Source organism: Cardiocondyla obscurior, linkage group LG05 (assembly GCF_019399895.1).
Source record: "Cardiocondyla obscurior isolate alpha-2009 linkage group LG05, Cobs3.1, whole genome shotgun sequence".
Taxonomy (NCBI): Eukaryota; Metazoa; Arthropoda; class Insecta; order Hymenoptera; family Formicidae; genus Cardiocondyla; species Cardiocondyla obscurior.
This window is the reverse complement of record NC_091868.1, coordinates 6,096,302-6,114,877: the sequence shown is the minus strand read 5'-3', so window position 1 is coordinate 6,114,877 and position 18,576 is coordinate 6,096,302. Positions and strand designations below refer to the sequence as shown.

At 41.0% G+C, this 18,576-nt stretch overlaps 3 protein-coding genes across 3 annotated transcripts; 2 read left to right on the top strand and 1 right to left on the bottom strand.

Moving 5' to 3' along the window:
- The first annotated feature begins 44 nt into the window (after positions 1–44).
- Positions 45–1,636, top strand: LOC139102920 (small ribosomal subunit protein eS7-like). Its single transcript, XM_070657131.1, has 5 exons — positions 45–196; positions 416–586; positions 1,044–1,225; positions 1,291–1,441; positions 1,526–1,636. Exons 1-5 carry the CDS (start codon positions 182–184, stop codon positions 1,601–1,603), a joined length of 597 nt encoding a protein of 198 aa, XP_070513232.1. The 5' UTR covers positions 45–181; the 3' UTR covers positions 1,604–1,636.
- A 273-nt stretch (positions 1,637–1,909) lies between these two features.
- Positions 1,910–2,835, top strand: LOC139102925 (immediate early response 3-interacting protein 1). Its single transcript, XM_070657138.1, has 3 exons — positions 1,910–2,091; positions 2,295–2,396; positions 2,471–2,835. The coding sequence occupies exons 1-3, from the start codon at positions 2,001–2,003 to the stop codon at positions 2,524–2,526; spliced, it is 249 nt and encodes an 82-aa protein (XP_070513239.1). The 5' UTR covers positions 1,910–2,000; the 3' UTR covers positions 2,527–2,835.
- A 5,178-nt stretch (positions 2,836–8,013) lies between these two features.
- On the bottom strand, positions 8,014–10,562 carry LOC139102706 (pro-resilin). The gene is made up of 2 exons (XM_070656813.1): positions 10,545–10,562; positions 8,014–10,015 (listed from the first exon to the last, which is right to left on the bottom strand). The coding sequence occupies exons 1-2, from the start codon at positions 10,560–10,562 to the stop codon at positions 9,446–9,448; spliced, it is 588 nt and encodes a 195-aa protein (XP_070512914.1). The 3' UTR covers positions 8,014–9,445.
- Between the last annotated feature and the right edge of the window lie 8,014 nt (positions 10,563–18,576).

The following is an 18,576-nucleotide window of genomic DNA, read 5'->3' as shown; positions in this document are numbered from 1 at the left end:
TAAAATGGTGTCCAAAATCTTACCAATCAAACGATGCCACTTTTAATATACCTTACCTCGATTGGTCGAAGTTAACCTTTCTCTCTTAGTACTACGGCGATACTCGTTTGCAAGTCCTTTTCTCCGAGCACGTTGTGTTCGTGTTCGTCGGTATTCTGGCAGATTTCTTTTCTCAGAGAAGATGAGCCTCGGCAAGGTATATTTTTCCACAAACTATTCCATTTTCATTCGGCGCGGCTTTAAAATTTTCAATAATGTATAAAATATGCGCGATAAATGTCTCTTTGTACTTCATAATATGTAACACATTTTAAGTTTCTGAACGTGGGTCTTATAACTGTTCTGATTGTTTTGCTGAGCATTATAAACTTTGTGTGGTACATATGCTAACGTTACGATCTCGAAATTTTTTTAGATGTTGACAACGAACGCGAAAATAATTAAGAGCAATGGGGCCGAGCCCGATCAGTTTGAGGTTAGTGTCTCCCAAGCGCTTCTCGAATTGGAGATGAACAGCGATCTCAAATCGCAGTTGAGAGAACTTTACATCACGAAGGCGAAAGAGATCGAGACGAATAATAAGAAGGTAAAATTTTCTTTCTTCCAGTTTATCTGCATATTTATTTTTATTTTTAAAAATTGCTAGTTTAAAATTTTTTAATGCTTTTTTTTTTTGTCTATTTAGGTAACATGTTAGATTTATTTTATTGAAGAAATTTTTATTTTATTATATACGGAGTATTCAAGATAAAATGTCAAATTGTAAAACTGTGGGTAGAAAATTATAATTGGAGATAAAAAAATTCTGTACGAGTTTATACAATTTTTTAGGCGTAAAAGCGACAAGCTGAGAGTGAATGAGCGCGACAGACGAACGCGCTATTCGTTTGTCGAGTTCACGAAAGCGCTATTCGTCTGTCGAGTTCACTCACCTGCAGTTTCCTTGTCACTCTTACACCAGTTTTACAATTTGACATTTTATTTTAGAAACCCTGTATAATTTTTATAATAAAATCGTATTAATAGATTTTTGTTTCTTACAGTCAATCATTATATATGTACCCATGCCAAAGCTGAAGGCATTCCAGAAAATTCAAACACGCCTGGTACGCGAATTGGAGAAGAAGTTTTCTGGAAAGCATGTAATGTTTATCGGTGAACGTAAAATCTTGCCTAAGCCAACGAGAAAAACACGCACTAAGAACAAGCAGAAACGTCCTAGGAGGTAAAAAAAATACAGAAAAAAAAAAAATTAAATTAAATTAAATCTCATATCTCTTTTTTTTTCAGCCGTACACTGACTTCCGTTTATGATGCGATATTGGAAGATTTAGTCTATCCTGTGGAAATCGTTGGTAAGCGTATCCGAGTCAAACTTGATGGGTCACAGCTTATCAAAGTTCATCTCGATAAAATCGAGCAGACGAATATTGAGCACAAGGTATTAATTTTTTTTTTACCTGACATAGAATATTTGGTATTACTTTACAGTAACTAATTATTACACGTTTTGTTTTATTAACAGGTCGATACCTTTGCTTCAGTATACAAGCAGCTGACTGGACGAGACGTCACATTTGAATTTCCTGCATCTTACGTATGATAGACGTAGGAAAAATAAAAATATTTTAATCTACATGTTTGTTGAGCGTCACAATTTCTTGCCCGTCTCCTCTATTCAGAGCCTCGCATTATATAGTGATTTTAATTATTAGTTAATAGTATGATCAAAAAATAATTTGATATTCTTTCTTTTTCATTATAATATACATGCAAAAAAATTAAATTTGAATGTGATTTGGACGTTATTCGAAAATATCGTTCTTTGTAAAAGTATTTTTTATATTTTTTGTTCGACAAAAAAATAGAAATTATAACGAGATATATAATGCAATAAAAAAAAATTATAAGTGTAAATAGATCTAACAATAAGTAAGATGCAGTCGGTACGTCAGTAATTTTAGTATTGCCAAGTTAGCTGAAATGATAATTCTAGCAACATGGCGTTTACGTTGTGGACACTCTTCGAAGCAACTCTATTATGTCTAAATGCAGTTTGCGTTTTGAACGAGGAAAGATTCCTCGCTAAAGGTAACAATTAATATATTTTTATTATTTCTATTTATTTCAATCAATTCACATTAATTGCCTTCAAATATGAATAAAACTAATGTTATAGGTTATATTGCTATAACGTGACTTTTTTTTTCCTTCTTGTTTTTGGCTAGTAAATTGAAAAACGTCATAATTATTACTAATATCAAGAAATTAATGGACGTATTTATATTTCACAGTTGGTTGGGCGTCGTGGCAAAATGTACAAGGTTTTGGAGAACCACCAACAGCTAAGTCACAAATTTTGAATCTTGTTAAGTCGATACGAACCGTGATGAGAGGTAAATATCATGAGAAATTGAATGATAATGTTCGCATCTTTACATTTTTATTTATCTAACGTATTCGTTTTCAGTGCCTCTGATATTTTTCAACATTTTAACATTGGTGGTAAAACTGATACTTGGCTAATAAGAATATATATAAATATGAATGTATGAGTGGAATGCATCGTGTACAAGTCAGATATGTTGAAAATATGTGTATACAAAGGCGTCTAGTAAATTAACTTATTATTATCTATAAAATTAATTTTTATATTACACGTATTTTTGTTCTGTATGCGAGACTGTAAGAATTGATCTATAAAAATTTCTGTAAAAATGAGTGTACCATGTGTATTTTGTATAATATGTAACATTACATGAACGTATGTACATGCATACATATGTCTTTTTCAAGTTTTACATTAATTATAAATTATATCCATTTTTATTAGCATTTACGAGTTGCAAATTTAATTAACCCGTTTAAGAGGATACACATGTCTAATCTTTCAGCGAGTTAGGCACTCGGGTTGAACAGCTGGAGAGGAACGATGGCCCATGGCCAGGTTGTAATAGCTTCCGGTTATTTCCATTTCAATTATTCTATCTCGGATCATTTGAAACGTAAATCTGCTGGTCAACAGCCAGCGTGTAAATAAATCGTCGCGGAAGATCTAAGCAATACGGCACTTGGCAAGCGCTTTCCTCCTTGTGAATTCACCAAGGATCGAGGCAAGTCGATGGAAGATACTCGACAATTTTTCCCTGACTTTCTCCCCTTCCTCGGCTTTCTCGGGACGAAAGAGAAGCACCTCGCCGAGCACAATCAATGACTAGACTATTACACCTTGTATTTCACCGTTCGCAAGTACGTAAAATGCTCGTTAACATTATTAAACGTGACTTGCGTGAATCGAACTCGCACAATCGTCGCAACGCTCGACTACGTTTCCTCGTCGTTCTATCTTTTTCTTTTTGTTATTACCGTGTTTTGATTATGCGATTATCACTTGAAATTTAATACAAAAAAAATAAAATTAAAAAATTAAAAATTGTAATTTTTCAATCTAGCGTCGATCTATCGTCGAAATTCGTTCGGTTAAACTCGGGTTAAGATATCCACTGAAAAATTGGACATTTAATTCGGTGTTCATTGACTTCTATACAAACGTAAGGAGCGTCTTGGCGATTCTGCGTGACGTAATGCTATAACATCGCGCGAAGATGCTACGTCGATCGCGGGATTACGCAAACGTCTCTTGTCCGATTTTACCGTATATTGCAACGCTCCTTGCTGACGATTTCAACCGTCCGGTTTACGATCGATTCGGGACACGTACAGTACGTGCACCGATTCATCGCGCACTCTTCACTTAGCTCCGTTCACCCGACAGAAGAAGACACTTGCGAAATCCCCTTCGGGGATCTATTCAAGTGGTTCGAAGAGAAGAAGCGTGACGATAAAATCGTGAGATTGGCGTTCGCAATAATCGGCTACTGTTTTCCAAATTAGCTCTCATTAGCAAATTATTAGCGATAAGTTCGTAGGACTTAAATAAGATAATCAGAGATAAGCTTTTATTTTTCGTATTATTTCAAAGAGAGAAAAAAGAAAAAATATCTCGTTTCTCTTTATCTCTATCTCGCAGAAATTTTAGCGTGAAATAAAATCATTCTGCCGATGAGAATAACACGTCGCATCGGCAAATTGATTCACCGTGAAATACGGTATCCAATTAAGGTTCGTGCAATTTAACGATACGCAATTTGACGCAACTCTGCGTCATACAATGTTGCGAAAAGAAAAAAAAAGAAAAAAAAAGAAGAAGATGAAGATAAAGAAGGAGAGAACAGGAGCAATTGGTAGGAGATATCCTCACGATTCTTGCCTCAGACTGACACGCTGGCAAGTGATGCCGGTCGCTGCTGGGGTGGTCTATTGTTGGGAAATATGCGTGAGCCTGCATTGACCAACAAGTCCCATGCAAAAAACGGGGACCAGCGAAAGTACGTGAGGGAGGACCGGTCAGAGAAGCGCAGCCCATTGTACGTACGTACGGTCCATTATATTTTACGTAGCTTGACAAATTTGCTTCTCATAATTGGAAACGGTGGCATTGTTGGTACATCGCGCACCTCCCGCTTCTCTCCTCTTTGTATGCATTTTTTTTTTTTCTTTTTTTATTTGTCGATCAAAGCCAGTTCTCGTGAGATAAAAATAAAGACCTGGCTCACATTAAAGAAACGTTAATTTATACCTAGACTAAATTTCCGAGAGAAACTCTTTTTTACCTATTATTTCACGCGATAAGTTTTAAAAAAAATATTACAAATTAAATGATATTAATTTAATCAACGTATCGGTCAGCTTTCGTTCAATTATACTTGTTAAAGAATGTAACGTACGTATCATTTCTCTATTATTGTTGCGATAGTGGCCAATTAATTTTTATAAATCGTCGCAAATTGTCTTTGCAGAAGCGGCGCGAGAAATAAGTGCAAAGATATCGTAATTGTTGCACGTACGATTCACGGATGAACGCATACGCGTGTGTACAAGTGTATAACTGGAGCGTGGACCATCGCGCCGCACATATTTGTCTCCTTTCGCACGTCGGCAAACGAGCGTCTTGCAAAATTCCACGGAGACTCTCGCTCTCACACACCGTGTGCAATGCACCTCTCCATCTTTCCGCGCATCTCGCCTCTCCCCGACCGATCTCACCGCGTACCCCCGATGACGCGAAATCGGCACTTTCCCTGCCGCGTAGACGCCGCAGGTAACAAACGCGAGGTATATCGGGACACAGATAGCCGCTTGGTTGATACTATGCTTTCCTCTGTCTTTTACGGAACCATTTTTAATAGGCACTTTGCAGTGAAGTCATCATCCGTGTCTCCGCGCTGCATCCGCCGTCACGAAATGCATGCCGCACGCCAGCCAAGTTTCGTATGTTACGTACGTACGACGCTTCGTTTCTTTTCACGCAACTAGTCGTACTATCACCTTCGATAGAAGATAATGATTTCGACAAGAGAATCGTCTTTAGAATTACAAAACCGATTCGTTCCTCGTTGTCACGCTACGCGCGTTTGGATCCCGTTTAGGTTTTTCACAATCGACGCACACGCGATATCTCGCGAGATAACTTTTTTTTTTCAACTGGGATATTTTACAGATAATTAAGAGGGTCTTTCGTTCGACTGCGCACGAAGTGTCATTTTGTGTCAATTTCTTTCTTTTTTTTTTATTTTTATTTTATTTTATTTGCCGTACCTCTGCGCGCGGTTTCGACACGCTCTCTTGTAGATCTGACGTAAAGTTGATTCTATGCGTAACGAGAGTTGTTGTTTTAACTATAATAAAGTATCCGACCGCAGGGTTTCTTAAGGCTACTAATTTGCATGGCGAGTAATTTCTGCATGTTTTACAAATAACTCGTCTCGTTAGAAATAAAGCTTCCGCTCGCGCGACAATTATTTCAAACGTATTTTCCGTTTTTACATCAAGTAAAAATTCTCTACCTTCCTTGTTCCGCCATAAAGTCGCAGTTGCGCATTATCAACCCGCTTGCCGTTCATTTCTTCGAAGACGTTCAACAACGCGGAAATAATTGTGCCGATCGTGGAGAATAAGCACCGAGGAGAGGAGCAGCGATTGTCGACAATCGCATTATAGAGATACAATTTATGCAATCCGATGAAGATTGTAAAGTCATTCGGGATCTCCTCCGAGTTATCGAAAAATAAATGTTTTCATTTATTGGCGCTCGATCTTATCTAACCGTTCTAAGTCCACACGTTTTAAACGTAATATCAGCGTTTTTCACGTTACGTAACGTTATCGGATCTATAATTTACGAAATTTTTCGTACGCGCGCGAGTAAACGTCGTAAATTGCAACATCTCGCAGATACACGCGAGGAATCCGGAGAAAACTTGTTCGTGGTCATGAATCATTTGTAAGTTATATACTTAATTCGCAAAAGGAGGAAGTAATTCTATCGGTAATTTAATCACCAGCAAGAACATTTGTTTCAGCTATACATAAAGGTAATGAAAAAAAAAAAAAAGAGGGATACGTAGCATTGCGGATCTCCGAAATGTTATATATATATTTTTTTTTCATGTCGTTAATACGCGCGACTGAGTGTTTCTTATGACTCGACGCGTACGAATGTAGATAATTAATTGTCGTATAATGACTTGATCTAAGAACCGCACCTTGATTAACTCTTAATATTGTAACGGCTCGATTACTCGTGGGTTTGAGCGATGCTTACTACTACCGCTTAGCTCACTGACTTTCATACAAAGTATTTCCGGCGTTTTCTCGGGCCCGAGAAACAGCCGCGCTTCGTGCGATCGTACATCTGCAATGCAACGCATCTATTGTCTTCCCGGACTTAAAATAACTCATTTGTTACTCACAGAGAAAATCCGTCGTAATGATTTGTCCACGCTTGGATTGTGTTGAAGGCACCGCCGCTGATAAACGTCGTCATAAATGTCTAAGACTGCCACCTGCAAGACATGTTAATTATTAATTAAAATCGACTTCTCGGCTTTTTAATTTGATGATTTTATTTCAAAGGGAGCTTGTGAAAGAAAGAAAAAAAAAAAAGATTAACAGTTTCAGCTTCATCAGATAAAATTAACGATATTGAAAATTGCGACAATACAAATTTAAGCAGAAAACTTCACGGAAGACGCGATTCTAATTTCTAAAGACACACCTTTCGGTCTTAGCATTCCAGAGAAAATAGCCTGTTGCATTTTAACCCATGTATAAAAGAGAAGACCATTTTCCGGCACGGAGTTTATATATTCGAGAGACTTACGTCACATCGTTGTAATCAAGAAACTCGGTACTTAGATGTTAATCTCGGGCATTACTCGGGAACGGGAAGAGAAGCGCGGACTCCTTGTGCGATCGTGACGGTAAGGAAAGTCCTTAGAGACGTACGAAAAAAAAAAAAAAAGCGAGATCTCTCCTCTGCCTTACTATCCTTCCGGACATCCTTTTCGCCCAGATAATTCGAGGATATTTCATGTCGCCTCGACGCGAACACGAAGCTACTTTCGAATCTTCATCGGTGGCTAGATCCTTCCCTCGCTCTTTTTCTTTTTTTTTTCTCTCTCTCTTTCCTTCCCTCCCTCCCTCCCATTCTTTCTCTCTATTTTTTTTCTCTTTCGTAACACAGTGCCCTTTTGCGAAACGGCTCTTCTTTGCACGCTCGACGAGAATTTACATGTCCAGATGGAGAACACCTCCCTCCTCGGCGAGGATAATGCGATATCGCGAGTGAAAGGAGAAAGGCGCTGATCTCTCGAAACGTTGGCGAGGAAAAAGAGAAACGATCCGATATCTTAGGGAGATACGATAAAGCGAGATAAAAAAAAAATTATGCGAATATCGAGCTGGTGCTCGACGGAGGTGGACGATGCCTCTTGGCACGCCGATGACCGCGGTGTCGTACAGAACGTGGGGACGTGGAATCGCACGATGGAATCGCGATAACCGCAATCATCGGCCGCGATTGACAGGGGAAAGGTGAAATTAGGAACGGAAAGGGGAAGAGAGGGCAGCAAACCTCACCGCTACGTGACAAACAGGAGAAGCACAACGGGGTTTCAACGGTGGCGACGTTTTTTTTTTATTCTTTTTTTCTACAAAAAGAAAGCCTTTATACAAGTACAAAAAGATGCGTGGTTAAAAAGTAGAGCGTTACGTATAAAAAAATAGTGTGTATTTCGTGGCGTCGTATGTACGTGCTACGACACGTTGCGGCGTCCGTCTACTTTGTAATCCAGATCGCTTCTTCCGCCGGATGAAACCAATTGATCTTCTTCTCGCGGTCAATTAAGAATCGACGTTTCCTGTGCGAGATCGACGTTTGCTATGCGCGTAACAGCTCCGCTGGATGTTCCCAGGGTTACGGTTCCAAGTGCCTGGCACTAGGTCTCCAGGACCAAGATCTCGATTCTTTAACGGAAGAGCTGAGCCGCATTACAACGGCGGACGCCGCGGTACAGCGACGATGGAATTGTATTTACAAGGCGCGCTGAGATACCGCGCCGATCACGTCTTCGGCTTATTGGCCTCCTCCTCCTACTCCTCCCGCTCTTTTGTTCCCTATTGTACATAACATGAGGGATGAAGTGTGAAGTGTGTTTTGCGTCAACGACTACGCTTTCTCCCTTCCTCCCATTTGAATTATATCACTGATTTCTTATTTTTCGCGCGCGGAGTTGACCGCGACGACGACTGATGCGATTTTGGTACGATAGACTTCCGGCACCGCGCCGACCGACCGAAAGATCATCTTGAGCGATCCTGTCTCTTCCGGAAATAAATAGAAGAGAGGGTTAAAAAGAAAAAAAAAAGGGAAAAAAAAAAAGAAAACTGGTCACGTTCACTTCCATGGATCCCCCGGACTTGTCAAAGCGACGACCGTTGGATTCTCGACAAGTCGAGGGATCCGGGGGAAGGATACTGGTTCGCGTGTGCTCAGCGCTACCTTTCCGGCGGGTTTCGGGAGACCCTGACCCGTTGAAGCGACGACTATTTTATCTCCAACGGATCAGGTGTTATTCCGCTGATTCCCATTTCCACTTCTCGCGCGCGTTTTCATCTTGGCTTGTCCCGACCGACTTGGCCAGTTGACATTACTCGGTCGAAGGACGCGAAAACGCTCCGGAGTCGCGAAATAAGTCGGATAACGCGGACAACACGATGATCCAGCTTCTCACGGACGATCTTCGAAAGTTGATCTGCGCGTGAACTGATTCTGCGCAACAATTTGACCCTGGCATCGACCACCTTCCAAGTTACGATCCCGAGAACGGCGTCACTTTGAGAGAAACTGGTCCGGCGATTTGTAGACAGTCGTAATCTTCTTCACGTATGCCTGATCTTTCCCGTAAGTTTTCTATACGTTTGCGTGTTTCAGTTGCGTCTCGGAAAGTAGTCGTTGTTGTCGGCTGGTGCCATTATCCACTCTCTCTATCTCTCATTCTCTCTCTCTCTCACTCTCTCATCATCATTCAACCAAAGTGGTTCATTAGAACGGCGCCCCGTAGCTACTTGACGGTCTGCTGGGTGCTCCGTAGCTGCTGCTGGGTCCACTGGGGTAGCCTCCACCACCGGAACCTTGGCTGACCTGATTGAATTGAGCCACTTGAATGGCTTGCCTGATACCTTCGAGATCGATGCCTACAACACGGGTCTGATAGCTGGGCGCGCCGTATTGCGTCGACGGGGCTCCGTATTGAGAAGACGGTGCTCCGTAGCTCGAGCTAGGGTATCCTCCTCCGGATCCCCCGCCAAATCCTCCGCCAAATCCTCCGCCACCTCCTCCAGACTGCAGTTCTTCCTTCAGGAGAATCTGACGGATCTGTTCGAGCAGCGCGCTATCCACGGAAGCGCCTTCATTGGTCTGGCCGCCGGTGGATACCTGGGTGTAACCACCGCCGAAACCACCGCCGCCGCCGCCGCCGCCTCCGAAAGAATAGCCGCCGCCGCCGCCGCCGCCGAAACCTCCACCGCCGCCGCCACTTGGCCTGTTGTAACTGTAGCCAGAGGACACAGGTGCCTCAGCCAGGACGAACCCAGCCAGACCGACAACCATACACTGCAATAAAAAAAAAATCATTAATTTTTTTTCTCTTATATTTTTACGTATTATATATATTTTTTTAATATAACTTTTGCGACAGGTATAACAGAATTAATTAGACGTTTCGTAATTTTCGCTACGTACGTTTTTAATTCTTAATTATCAGTGCTTGAATTTCACGCGAGAAATCAAAGAGATGTTAATGAAAAAGAAAGCACGAGACTGTTAATAACTTGTCACTGATTATTACGGTAATTGGCATCACATTCGAGATCAAAGGCGAGGAAAAAACAAGATCAGAGATTAAAGAATTAAAAAAAAAAAAAAAAGAGAGAAAAAAAAGCACTTGTTTTTTCTATCGACTAAGACTTCGGTCACTCGACTCTCCTCTTATAATCTTCCCTTCGCGATCTCTCCCATTCGTAAGTATAAACCCGTGCACTCTACTTTCACTTTCTTTTTCCTTTATCAGCCCTCTGCTCTCACCACCTAGCACGTATCGCTTCTTAACGTAAGTATGCGGGGAAAAAAAAAGCGTGCTTACCGCGATCAGAGGATTCATGTCGGCTTCTGCGATGCCGCCTCAGTTCTGTGACTCCGTGGAAGGTAGTCCGGAGTCATTTATACCCCCGGGAGAAGCAGGGGGATATACGTGGGGCCCCCATGAAGAAGAGACGGGGGCCTCTCGAGTGAGAGTAATTCAGTTGTGAGACGATTCTCTCCCTCTCCTCCCGACCTCGTGTATCTCTCTTTTGCCCACCGCAGACACCGAGCATCCACCTGTCCTCGCCAACGCACTCGAGATTTCGGACAGTCTTCTCTTGCGAAACGTGGCTTCTCGATAGTCCCTGTTTGCGTCCTAGACCTAGACTTCTTTAGTCAAGTGTCTTGTCGTAACCCGTATAGAACTTTGCTTCGGTTACATTCCGGAGACCGATTTTTAATTTTTTTCTTTTTACTTGGCATTTTCTAATTTAGCAATTTTATTCTTTTTATTAAATTTGATTTTGTAATTGGGACGATGTAACAGCTGCGACTTCTTTTTTTTTTTATTAACTAATTTATAAATTATTATGCCTGACCGCCGGCGGATTTTGATTAGAAAATATTGATTTACTTAAAAATAATACATATTTCATGAGACTTGTCTACATCTAAAAAGAAGATGTATCTTTATTTGTTAATTTTTCTTAAAATGTCAAGATAATTAGATAAACGCTTTCGCAAATTGTTGCAGCATCGGTTGCGACATATCGCCGCCGTAATAAAATACTAAAAAGAAAAAGAAAGAAAGAAAAAAAAAAAAATAAAATAAAATACAGAAGCGTCGACTCTCAGAAAGAGAGTCTTGTGGGTATCAGGAAGAGAAATGTGCGGGCTCGCGCGCCATCATTGTATCATTCGCGCGATGAAGCTTCCGTGCATCGTTTCGTTGACGTAATCATAGATTCTCCCGGTCTCGAGCGCACCAACGTGGCGGCGCGTCGTAGCATAAAGTTAAAATATTGCCGGTGCTTTAACTGCACTTGTCCGGTCAAAGGAAAGGAAACGCTTGCGAAATCTTCGTTGGCGATTTTAAGCGATAACGATCTCACGTCGCTAGATGCCTTTTGATCGCGCGCCGTCTATGACGAATTACATTTGGAAATTAACCCGCGCAGAAACACACAGCTTCAGCCGGGATTAATCGACGCGTCTATCTTCCGCGTTACCGGGCCGGAGGTAATTCTAGCAAACGTCACGAAGCGCGACCGATCTGACTGTGGTGAAATTGCCCTAGAGGTCTCAAATGAGTGAACCGGGGGTCCGTACCGATGTCTGAAACGTAATTAAAAGCGCAACTCAACCCGCTAAATATTCGCGATGGATGAAGGATTTGTGGGCGCCTAATGGAGGAGGAAGTCCATTACGGCTGGTCTAGCAGCAACGTAGCGTGTCGATCGATGCCGATGCGTCCCGGTTCTCATTCTTCGTCTCGAGGGAAGAAGGAGAGTGACGGGGAAAGGCCGGGGGGAGAGGAGGGTAAGGCGATGGTACTCACTGAACGAGAGGGAAAACGCTTTCTTCGGCGAAGAATTTAATTATCCGGCCTGTGAACTCTCGACCTACTTCTTTGCGCGTATACGACCCTGTGCATCTGGTCCGCAATGTCCTCCTGCCCTCGCCTTCCACCTTCGATCTCCCGTTCGATCTGGGTACGTCTGATCCTCCTTCGGTTCGTTCCTTTTGGTTTTCTCTTTTCTTATCACGCGCGGTTCGCCGCCCGATTTGGTACCGCGGCGAAGATCGACGATTACTTTCACGTGTCCTTGCCGCCCGCTCTCGCTGATAGGTACCATTGTACAGTTGGAGAACCGATTTTGGCACCGCGTATGTGCGCGCGTTTTAACCGGTAACTTTTTTTCATGGCAGTGCCCGCCGTTGCGTCAGCAACGCTATATTCGATTGCGCAAAAATCGCGAGGTAGCCTGCAATCGTTGACCTGGTCGCTGGGATCTACGATTCGGTCCACGTACGCTTAAAGTTATTTTTATTTTTAATATGGATGCCACTCGTACATTCAGAGACGTGATATAAATGTCATAGCAACAGCGTTTCATATTTTAATAATCGTCGATTGCTTATCGTATAAATATATCAATTTGCAAATATTATTTTTATGTTGAATTAAAACTTTCGATTTTTATAATTGCCCTCCTATTTTCTACGCATGGGAAGTGAGATTTTATTTTAAAGAAGATTAACGAAAAATTAAAAAAATATATATTTTTCTTATTGCTTATTTTTTAATCGAAATTTATAGATAATTATAAGATATTAATGACAAGTTGCCTCCGTAACAACATATCGTTACTCAAAAGCGTGTTGATTCGTTCGCGGATGCTGGTAATGAGATGCGAAAATGCTTTAATACCTGAGAGAATGGTCTTAAATCATCAGTGTCAATGACAACTGTAAAACCTGGATAACGTATGGGCCATGCTACTATGGTAGCATATAAGGAAGATACGTATTTTGTTTGACACGGGACAATTTATTCTTGCGAATTTCGTCATCTGATCGAGAGAAAGCGAACATATGCGCGAATCGCGGAATTTAATAATAAAAAAAAAAAAAAAAGGGAAATGCATACAAATATATGATACACAGTTTACTGTAAAGATACGTTATTCTCACACGTTTGTTCGTCCTGATAATAATTTGTATAAAACGAACTCAACGTTTCCAAGAGAATATCTAAGTACGTTTCCTTTTTCTTCCAAAAAAGTATATTTAATTTTTCTATGCTGCTATCAATGAACAAAATATGTTCGGCATTTGTTCGTGTTAAATTTTTCTCGAATTCTCAGGCGATTTTGCAAGGAATGGATGTACGAATGATTGATCGACGGACAAACCCATCTATCTTACACGCGTTGTCGCTATCAACGACTCGGAGTCTTCTCACCGATCCGTAGTGTCCACGAGTTCGACTTCCTCGATCTCGAAGACATTCCCGACGGCCTCCTTTTCCCCCCTCGAGTCACGTCCTGACGTGCGTGCCGTATCCGCGGTTTCTCGGATATTAATGTTGCAGGATCGCGCGGAACGAAGAGAGGCTCGCCGTGTCAAGCCCGGGCTTGACTTTCGCTCGACGAAACTCTGCGTGCCTCTCCTCTCTCGCGTCGCTTCTCTTCCTCTTCTCGAGGTGATATCGTCGTTTGCCCTCTCGTTCGCGCCGGCGAGGAACTTCCTTTCAAATAGTCGTGACGATTGTTTCAATTTCATCGTTACGGACACGTTTCTCAGCTCCAGTTTTGTCGGAGTTTATCCCTCGCGTCGAGCGGAAGTCCTAAGCTAATTGTTTTCTAAAAGATTTTAAAAGTCGTGGAAGATGCTTTCAATCTTCCTTCTTTTTCTTTTTTTATTCTGCGAGGAATTAAATGTAATTAATAAAAATATCATGTCTCTCGTAAATGTAACCGGGTTACATACTTGATTAAACTGTGCGCAATTCTCCTCCAGCGGACGTACATTAAACGATTGAGTAATTAAGTGTTTTAAGAATCTGATAAGCCACATGTCTATCGTAATTACCGTGCAGTCGACTATCGCTTGATTGACCACGAATGCCGTGTAGGTTATAGTTGAAACTTTCACAACTTTTTACACCGATAATGAATTTCGCCGGTGTCTTTTGTATAAAATTTTCTCGCGCGCCGAAAAGCGAAAGTCAAATTTGCGCATGCAATACTCGATGCAATATTCAAGAAAATAGAAAAAGAAATAAAAAAAAAAAAAACTTTATACACGCACGTTGACAAGAACGTCTTTGTTCAAGTTCAAGTACAATAATGTCAGTCTGCCGCTTTAAAAATTAAAAAGAAAAAGAAAAAGAAAAAAAAAAAATTAAAAGAAAATCCATACACACATCCTTCGCGAATGCCGAATACCTTATTACGGAAATAATACTTGATTCGCGCGCGCGTCACGTAATTTGAGGGAATTAAGGAATCGGTGGTGTGCTGGAATTCGGAATGTAATTGTCGCCGAAGGATACACGGACGAAAATGCCGCGTCGTAACGAATTTAGAAAGCGTAATCGTCCGCGCGGGACGCGATGTTTATAAGATTAATGGGCAGCGCCTGGGGAGTCACGATGCCTTCGACGCAATTTTATATAATCTACCGTTACGAATGTACATAATCTGCTTATTTAAATATTCCAATTTCTAACGCGTAGGATACGTACCGCGCGGCGAAGGAGAGGCGCGAGGACGAGGCTCCCGCGAGCTTCCTTCCTTTTGGAGGCGAAAGGTTGAGTTCGCGCAGTGAAAGGTGAAAGGAAAAATAAGCTTTGCTCGCACGCTGAGCCCGGGGCGAATAATTGCTCCTCGCGATATTAGCGTGAATCATCGTAGCGCGCGATCAAACGGATAATACATAATTCTGGCGACGCGGGATGCGTTCTGTTCGGGATTGTGACAGCTTCGCCGCAGCTTTGCGCGGATCCGTTCGAGACGGTCGACTGCGTTCGCAGCTTTGCAATAAAATTGTGTAAACGTATAAACTGCCCGGCGTAGTTGACAGCGCATGGTGCATGCTTGTCACATTAGCGTACCGGTGCAAATGCGTTTACATCGGGCAAATACTTGTATATGAAACGAACCATCAGGCGATCCTTTCTTTCTTTTCATAGTTCGGATTGCGAGGGTTTCCCGGTCAAATGCTTTTCCTCCGACAATTAGCGTCTTCGGTAAAAGAAAAAAGAAAAAAAAAAAGAAAAAAAACCAACAGTGTCTTCCGCTTCGGATTATCTCCCTCTCGATGTAATTCCACAGAGAGGGTTTATGTAATCGACAGTTCGCTTCCGACACGGCGCGACGGTGCGATCCCGGTTCATTACCTCAAATTGTGCTGCGCTCTTGAGATTTATCTTGCGTTTGTGAAAAATTTATTCAACGTGCCCAGATGCACGAGGAAAGAAAAACACTTTTACGTAAGAACGGCTTTTAAAACAGCCATAATGCGGCGCGTAGCTTCCTCGACATTAATTGTAATTAAGTTAATCGCGCGCCTAGCACGACTGACGTAATCTTATCAATTATTCGATCGTTTTTCAATTTTTTCATCTCCGCGAATTACTGCAGCGCAACGATTACTTCTTCTGTACTTAATCTTTATCTTCGTTAAATCGTTATTTCATCGCGCGTACCATTTTCATGGCGAAATTTATTTTCGTCTTCCGCGCGCTTTCGAAGACGAGAACGACGCTCTCTTTCGCTGAGATAATTACGGAACGGGGGATCCTTCTGTGGCAAGACACGTTTATTAGAGTGGAGCACTCGTTAGCGGCGTTCGAGCCGGATCCGCTTGTTGCGATTACGCAAAATTGCTGACGGGAAGCGGAGCAAGTCCGCGCGCGCCTTTAACTGGACTCTCTTGTGCAAGCGAAGGATGTTTCTCTCTTACTTTATCTCTCCTTCCGCGCAACGGTAATCCAGATTACGGGAATTATGACGTCCGGTGTGCACGTCGCGTTACAAAACTCGATATGTGACGTTCTTCACGCGCGCCAGCTTTTCAAAGAACGGAAGGGATCTCGCGATTTACAGCGCGCTCACGTTTTCGCGCATACGAGGAAAATTAATTTCGACAATTACATAGTCCGCGTTCCTCGCGTTTATTTGCGAGGCTGCATTTACGGGAATTATTAAATAAACGAGAATACGAGAAAAATCATTTTATGTACAATTTATGTACAATCAATTTTTTTTTCTTTTTTTTTTTTCTTGTTAGCCTTTTAAGAAGGTTTCGCACGTAATGTAAATTTATAAAAGAAAAGCTAGGACTTTGCGCAACGTGAAGTGTATAAGTATTGTACAATTACCGATATCTTAAAGCGAAATCCAATATCTTGCCTCGTAACAACGATTTTGTATTATGTATTAAAATAATATTCTAAGAAAATTGTTAGAAATTTTCCGGCCCGGCTGCCCGATAGACGAGATTCAGTCGTTAATCATAAAATTCAGCGCGAATAAGAGAAATGGCGACATAACTTAATCACAAGCATGCTGCCACGTGGCACATGTTATGACTGTAATAAATATTCAATGAGATTTCTTGAATTCCAGCGGATTGAGAATATTCGATGCAAACGTGTCACGTTCGTCCTTCATTTCCAATAAAGCCTTCTAAAAATCGTTGAAAATTATGCTCGCCAAATTTAACATTGAAATAGGCCAGAAAAAAAACCTTGAGACAAAATTAAAATAAATATATCTTACTTTTTTTTTTTAATATGCACAGGACAGAATAAATTCTTTTTTTTTTAATTAAAAATATAAAGAATCTTTTCACGGTATCTATTTAACGTAACACGTTTTACATACGATAAATCGTACTGTGTAGCGTGTACCACGTTCGTTCGTAAGCTAGACACGACGTGTGAACGATCGCACAGCTCTCGTAAGTGCGTGGCACGGTGATACATATAGCCAGGCTAGTCCTAAAAGAGCACCGTGAATACCTTCCTACGTGGGTAATTATCACCGTGGTATGTGAAAAGCGGTGAAACTCTTCCGGTTCATACGCATCGTCAGCTATTGCCGTCGTCGTAATAACAACAATAAACGTGGACTTTGTCCTTCCGCAAACGATAATGCCCTGCCGTTCTTTTTATTTATTACAAAATATTATAAACTCATAGAGTAACATACGAGAAATCTTCTACATTTATATGGATTCATTAAAATTCGGAAAATAGAAGTATTTCTAATTTTTTTTTTATCCTTATACGTATCATAAGAAGCAACGTTGGGTGCAAAGACAGGTACGCTTTATGATTTTCTACCACGTTAGAGTTTACGACACGAAATCAAATCAAATGGCCGGCGATTTTCGTGACATAGATTTGAAGATTTAAGACGCGGGGACACTTAACGATCGAGCAATCGCTTGACAGCGTAATAATGTCGTCACCTGTGATCCGTCCGCGTTTCTAAAATTATCTTTCGGTTAGGATTATATTCGTTTTCACCAAAGTCCTTGATCGACGCTTTCGATACAGCATGTCGACCAATTTGAGTTTAACGAAAAAGCCGCGCGAAAGAAAAAAAAAAAATCTATCTAAGTAGCAAAATTTTTCGCCGAAACGTTTCATCAAATTTACTTGCTCGTTGTTTTAAGCTATCGACGAATAATTTTGCGCCAAAGTGCAATTACGATATTAGCCGCATCCACTTTGCGTTTTATTCGAGGTCTCACTTTCTTCGAGCAGCAAGAGGGAGCGACCTTTACAGAGGTTGCCAAGACCAACGTTCGAGTTTCACCGAGGCCGATTCCCTCGAAGCGATGTGTAAAATTACAACTCGCCGCGCAGGATCGAGGCATTAGGAAACCGAACATTAGTCTTTAAGCAACGTAAATCCACGATTTTTTTACATTATTTTTCATTTCTTAAATGTTTGAATTAAATTCATAAGAATACTTCTAACGCATTCTATATTTGTTGCTCATTAATATACAACAAATGAGTGTCTTTTTCTAACAAACAGCGCCATCTTTTTATAAAACCTATCATTTATTAATTTTTCTGTGCTTTTTTTTTATTATTCTGCATCTTTGCTGCTCGTGTATAGACGTTACAAATTCAATTAAAGTAAAAATGGTTTTTTATTACGTTTTTAATTCTTTTTTCAATAACCCAGAATTATTTTTTAATCCAGTTCCAATCCGGGAATAATATTACCAACATGTTTTCCCGGATAAATATGCTTTAACAAATTTCGTTGAATTTTTTCGTTTCAAAGCGACTGTACCCGGGTTCATTTTTGTACATATCAGAGTAAATCAAAGTGAGTAAATTCTCTTTTCACTACGAAAGGTAAAGTATCGACTGCAACGAAGGTAATAATTCCACTAAAAATCAGTAGTATACGTAACGTTAAGCTATAGTCTACCAACGAGTTGCAGCTGGTAACTCATTTCTTATGGTAAAAGATTGGCTCGTCCTCTCTAATCTACTGTGTATTATATACATTATGCATTGTATAATATTTAATGCAATACCGCGTAAGCAATATGTATGAATA

Bases quoted from the DNA above. Each gene is read 5' to 3' on its own strand.
- LOC139102920 (XM_070657131.1), top strand. The intron at 587-1,043 runs GTAAAATTTTCT...TGTTTCTTACAG, and splicing joins TCGAGACGAATAATAAGAAG to TCAATCATTATATATGTACC. The intron at 1,226-1,290 runs GTAAAAAAAATA...TTTTTTTTTCAG, and splicing joins AAGCAGAAACGTCCTAGGAG to CCGTACACTGACTTCCGTTT.
- LOC139102925 (XM_070657138.1), top strand. From the start codon at position 2,001: ATGGCGTTTACGTTGTGGACACTCTTCGAAGCAACTCTATTATGTCTA. The intron at 2,092-2,294 runs GTAACAATTAAT...TATATTTCACAG, and splicing joins GGAAAGATTCCTCGCTAAAG to TTGGTTGGGCGTCGTGGCAA. The intron at 2,397-2,470 runs GTAAATATCATG...ATTCGTTTTCAG, and splicing joins GATACGAACCGTGATGAGAG to TGCCTCTGATATTTTTCAAC.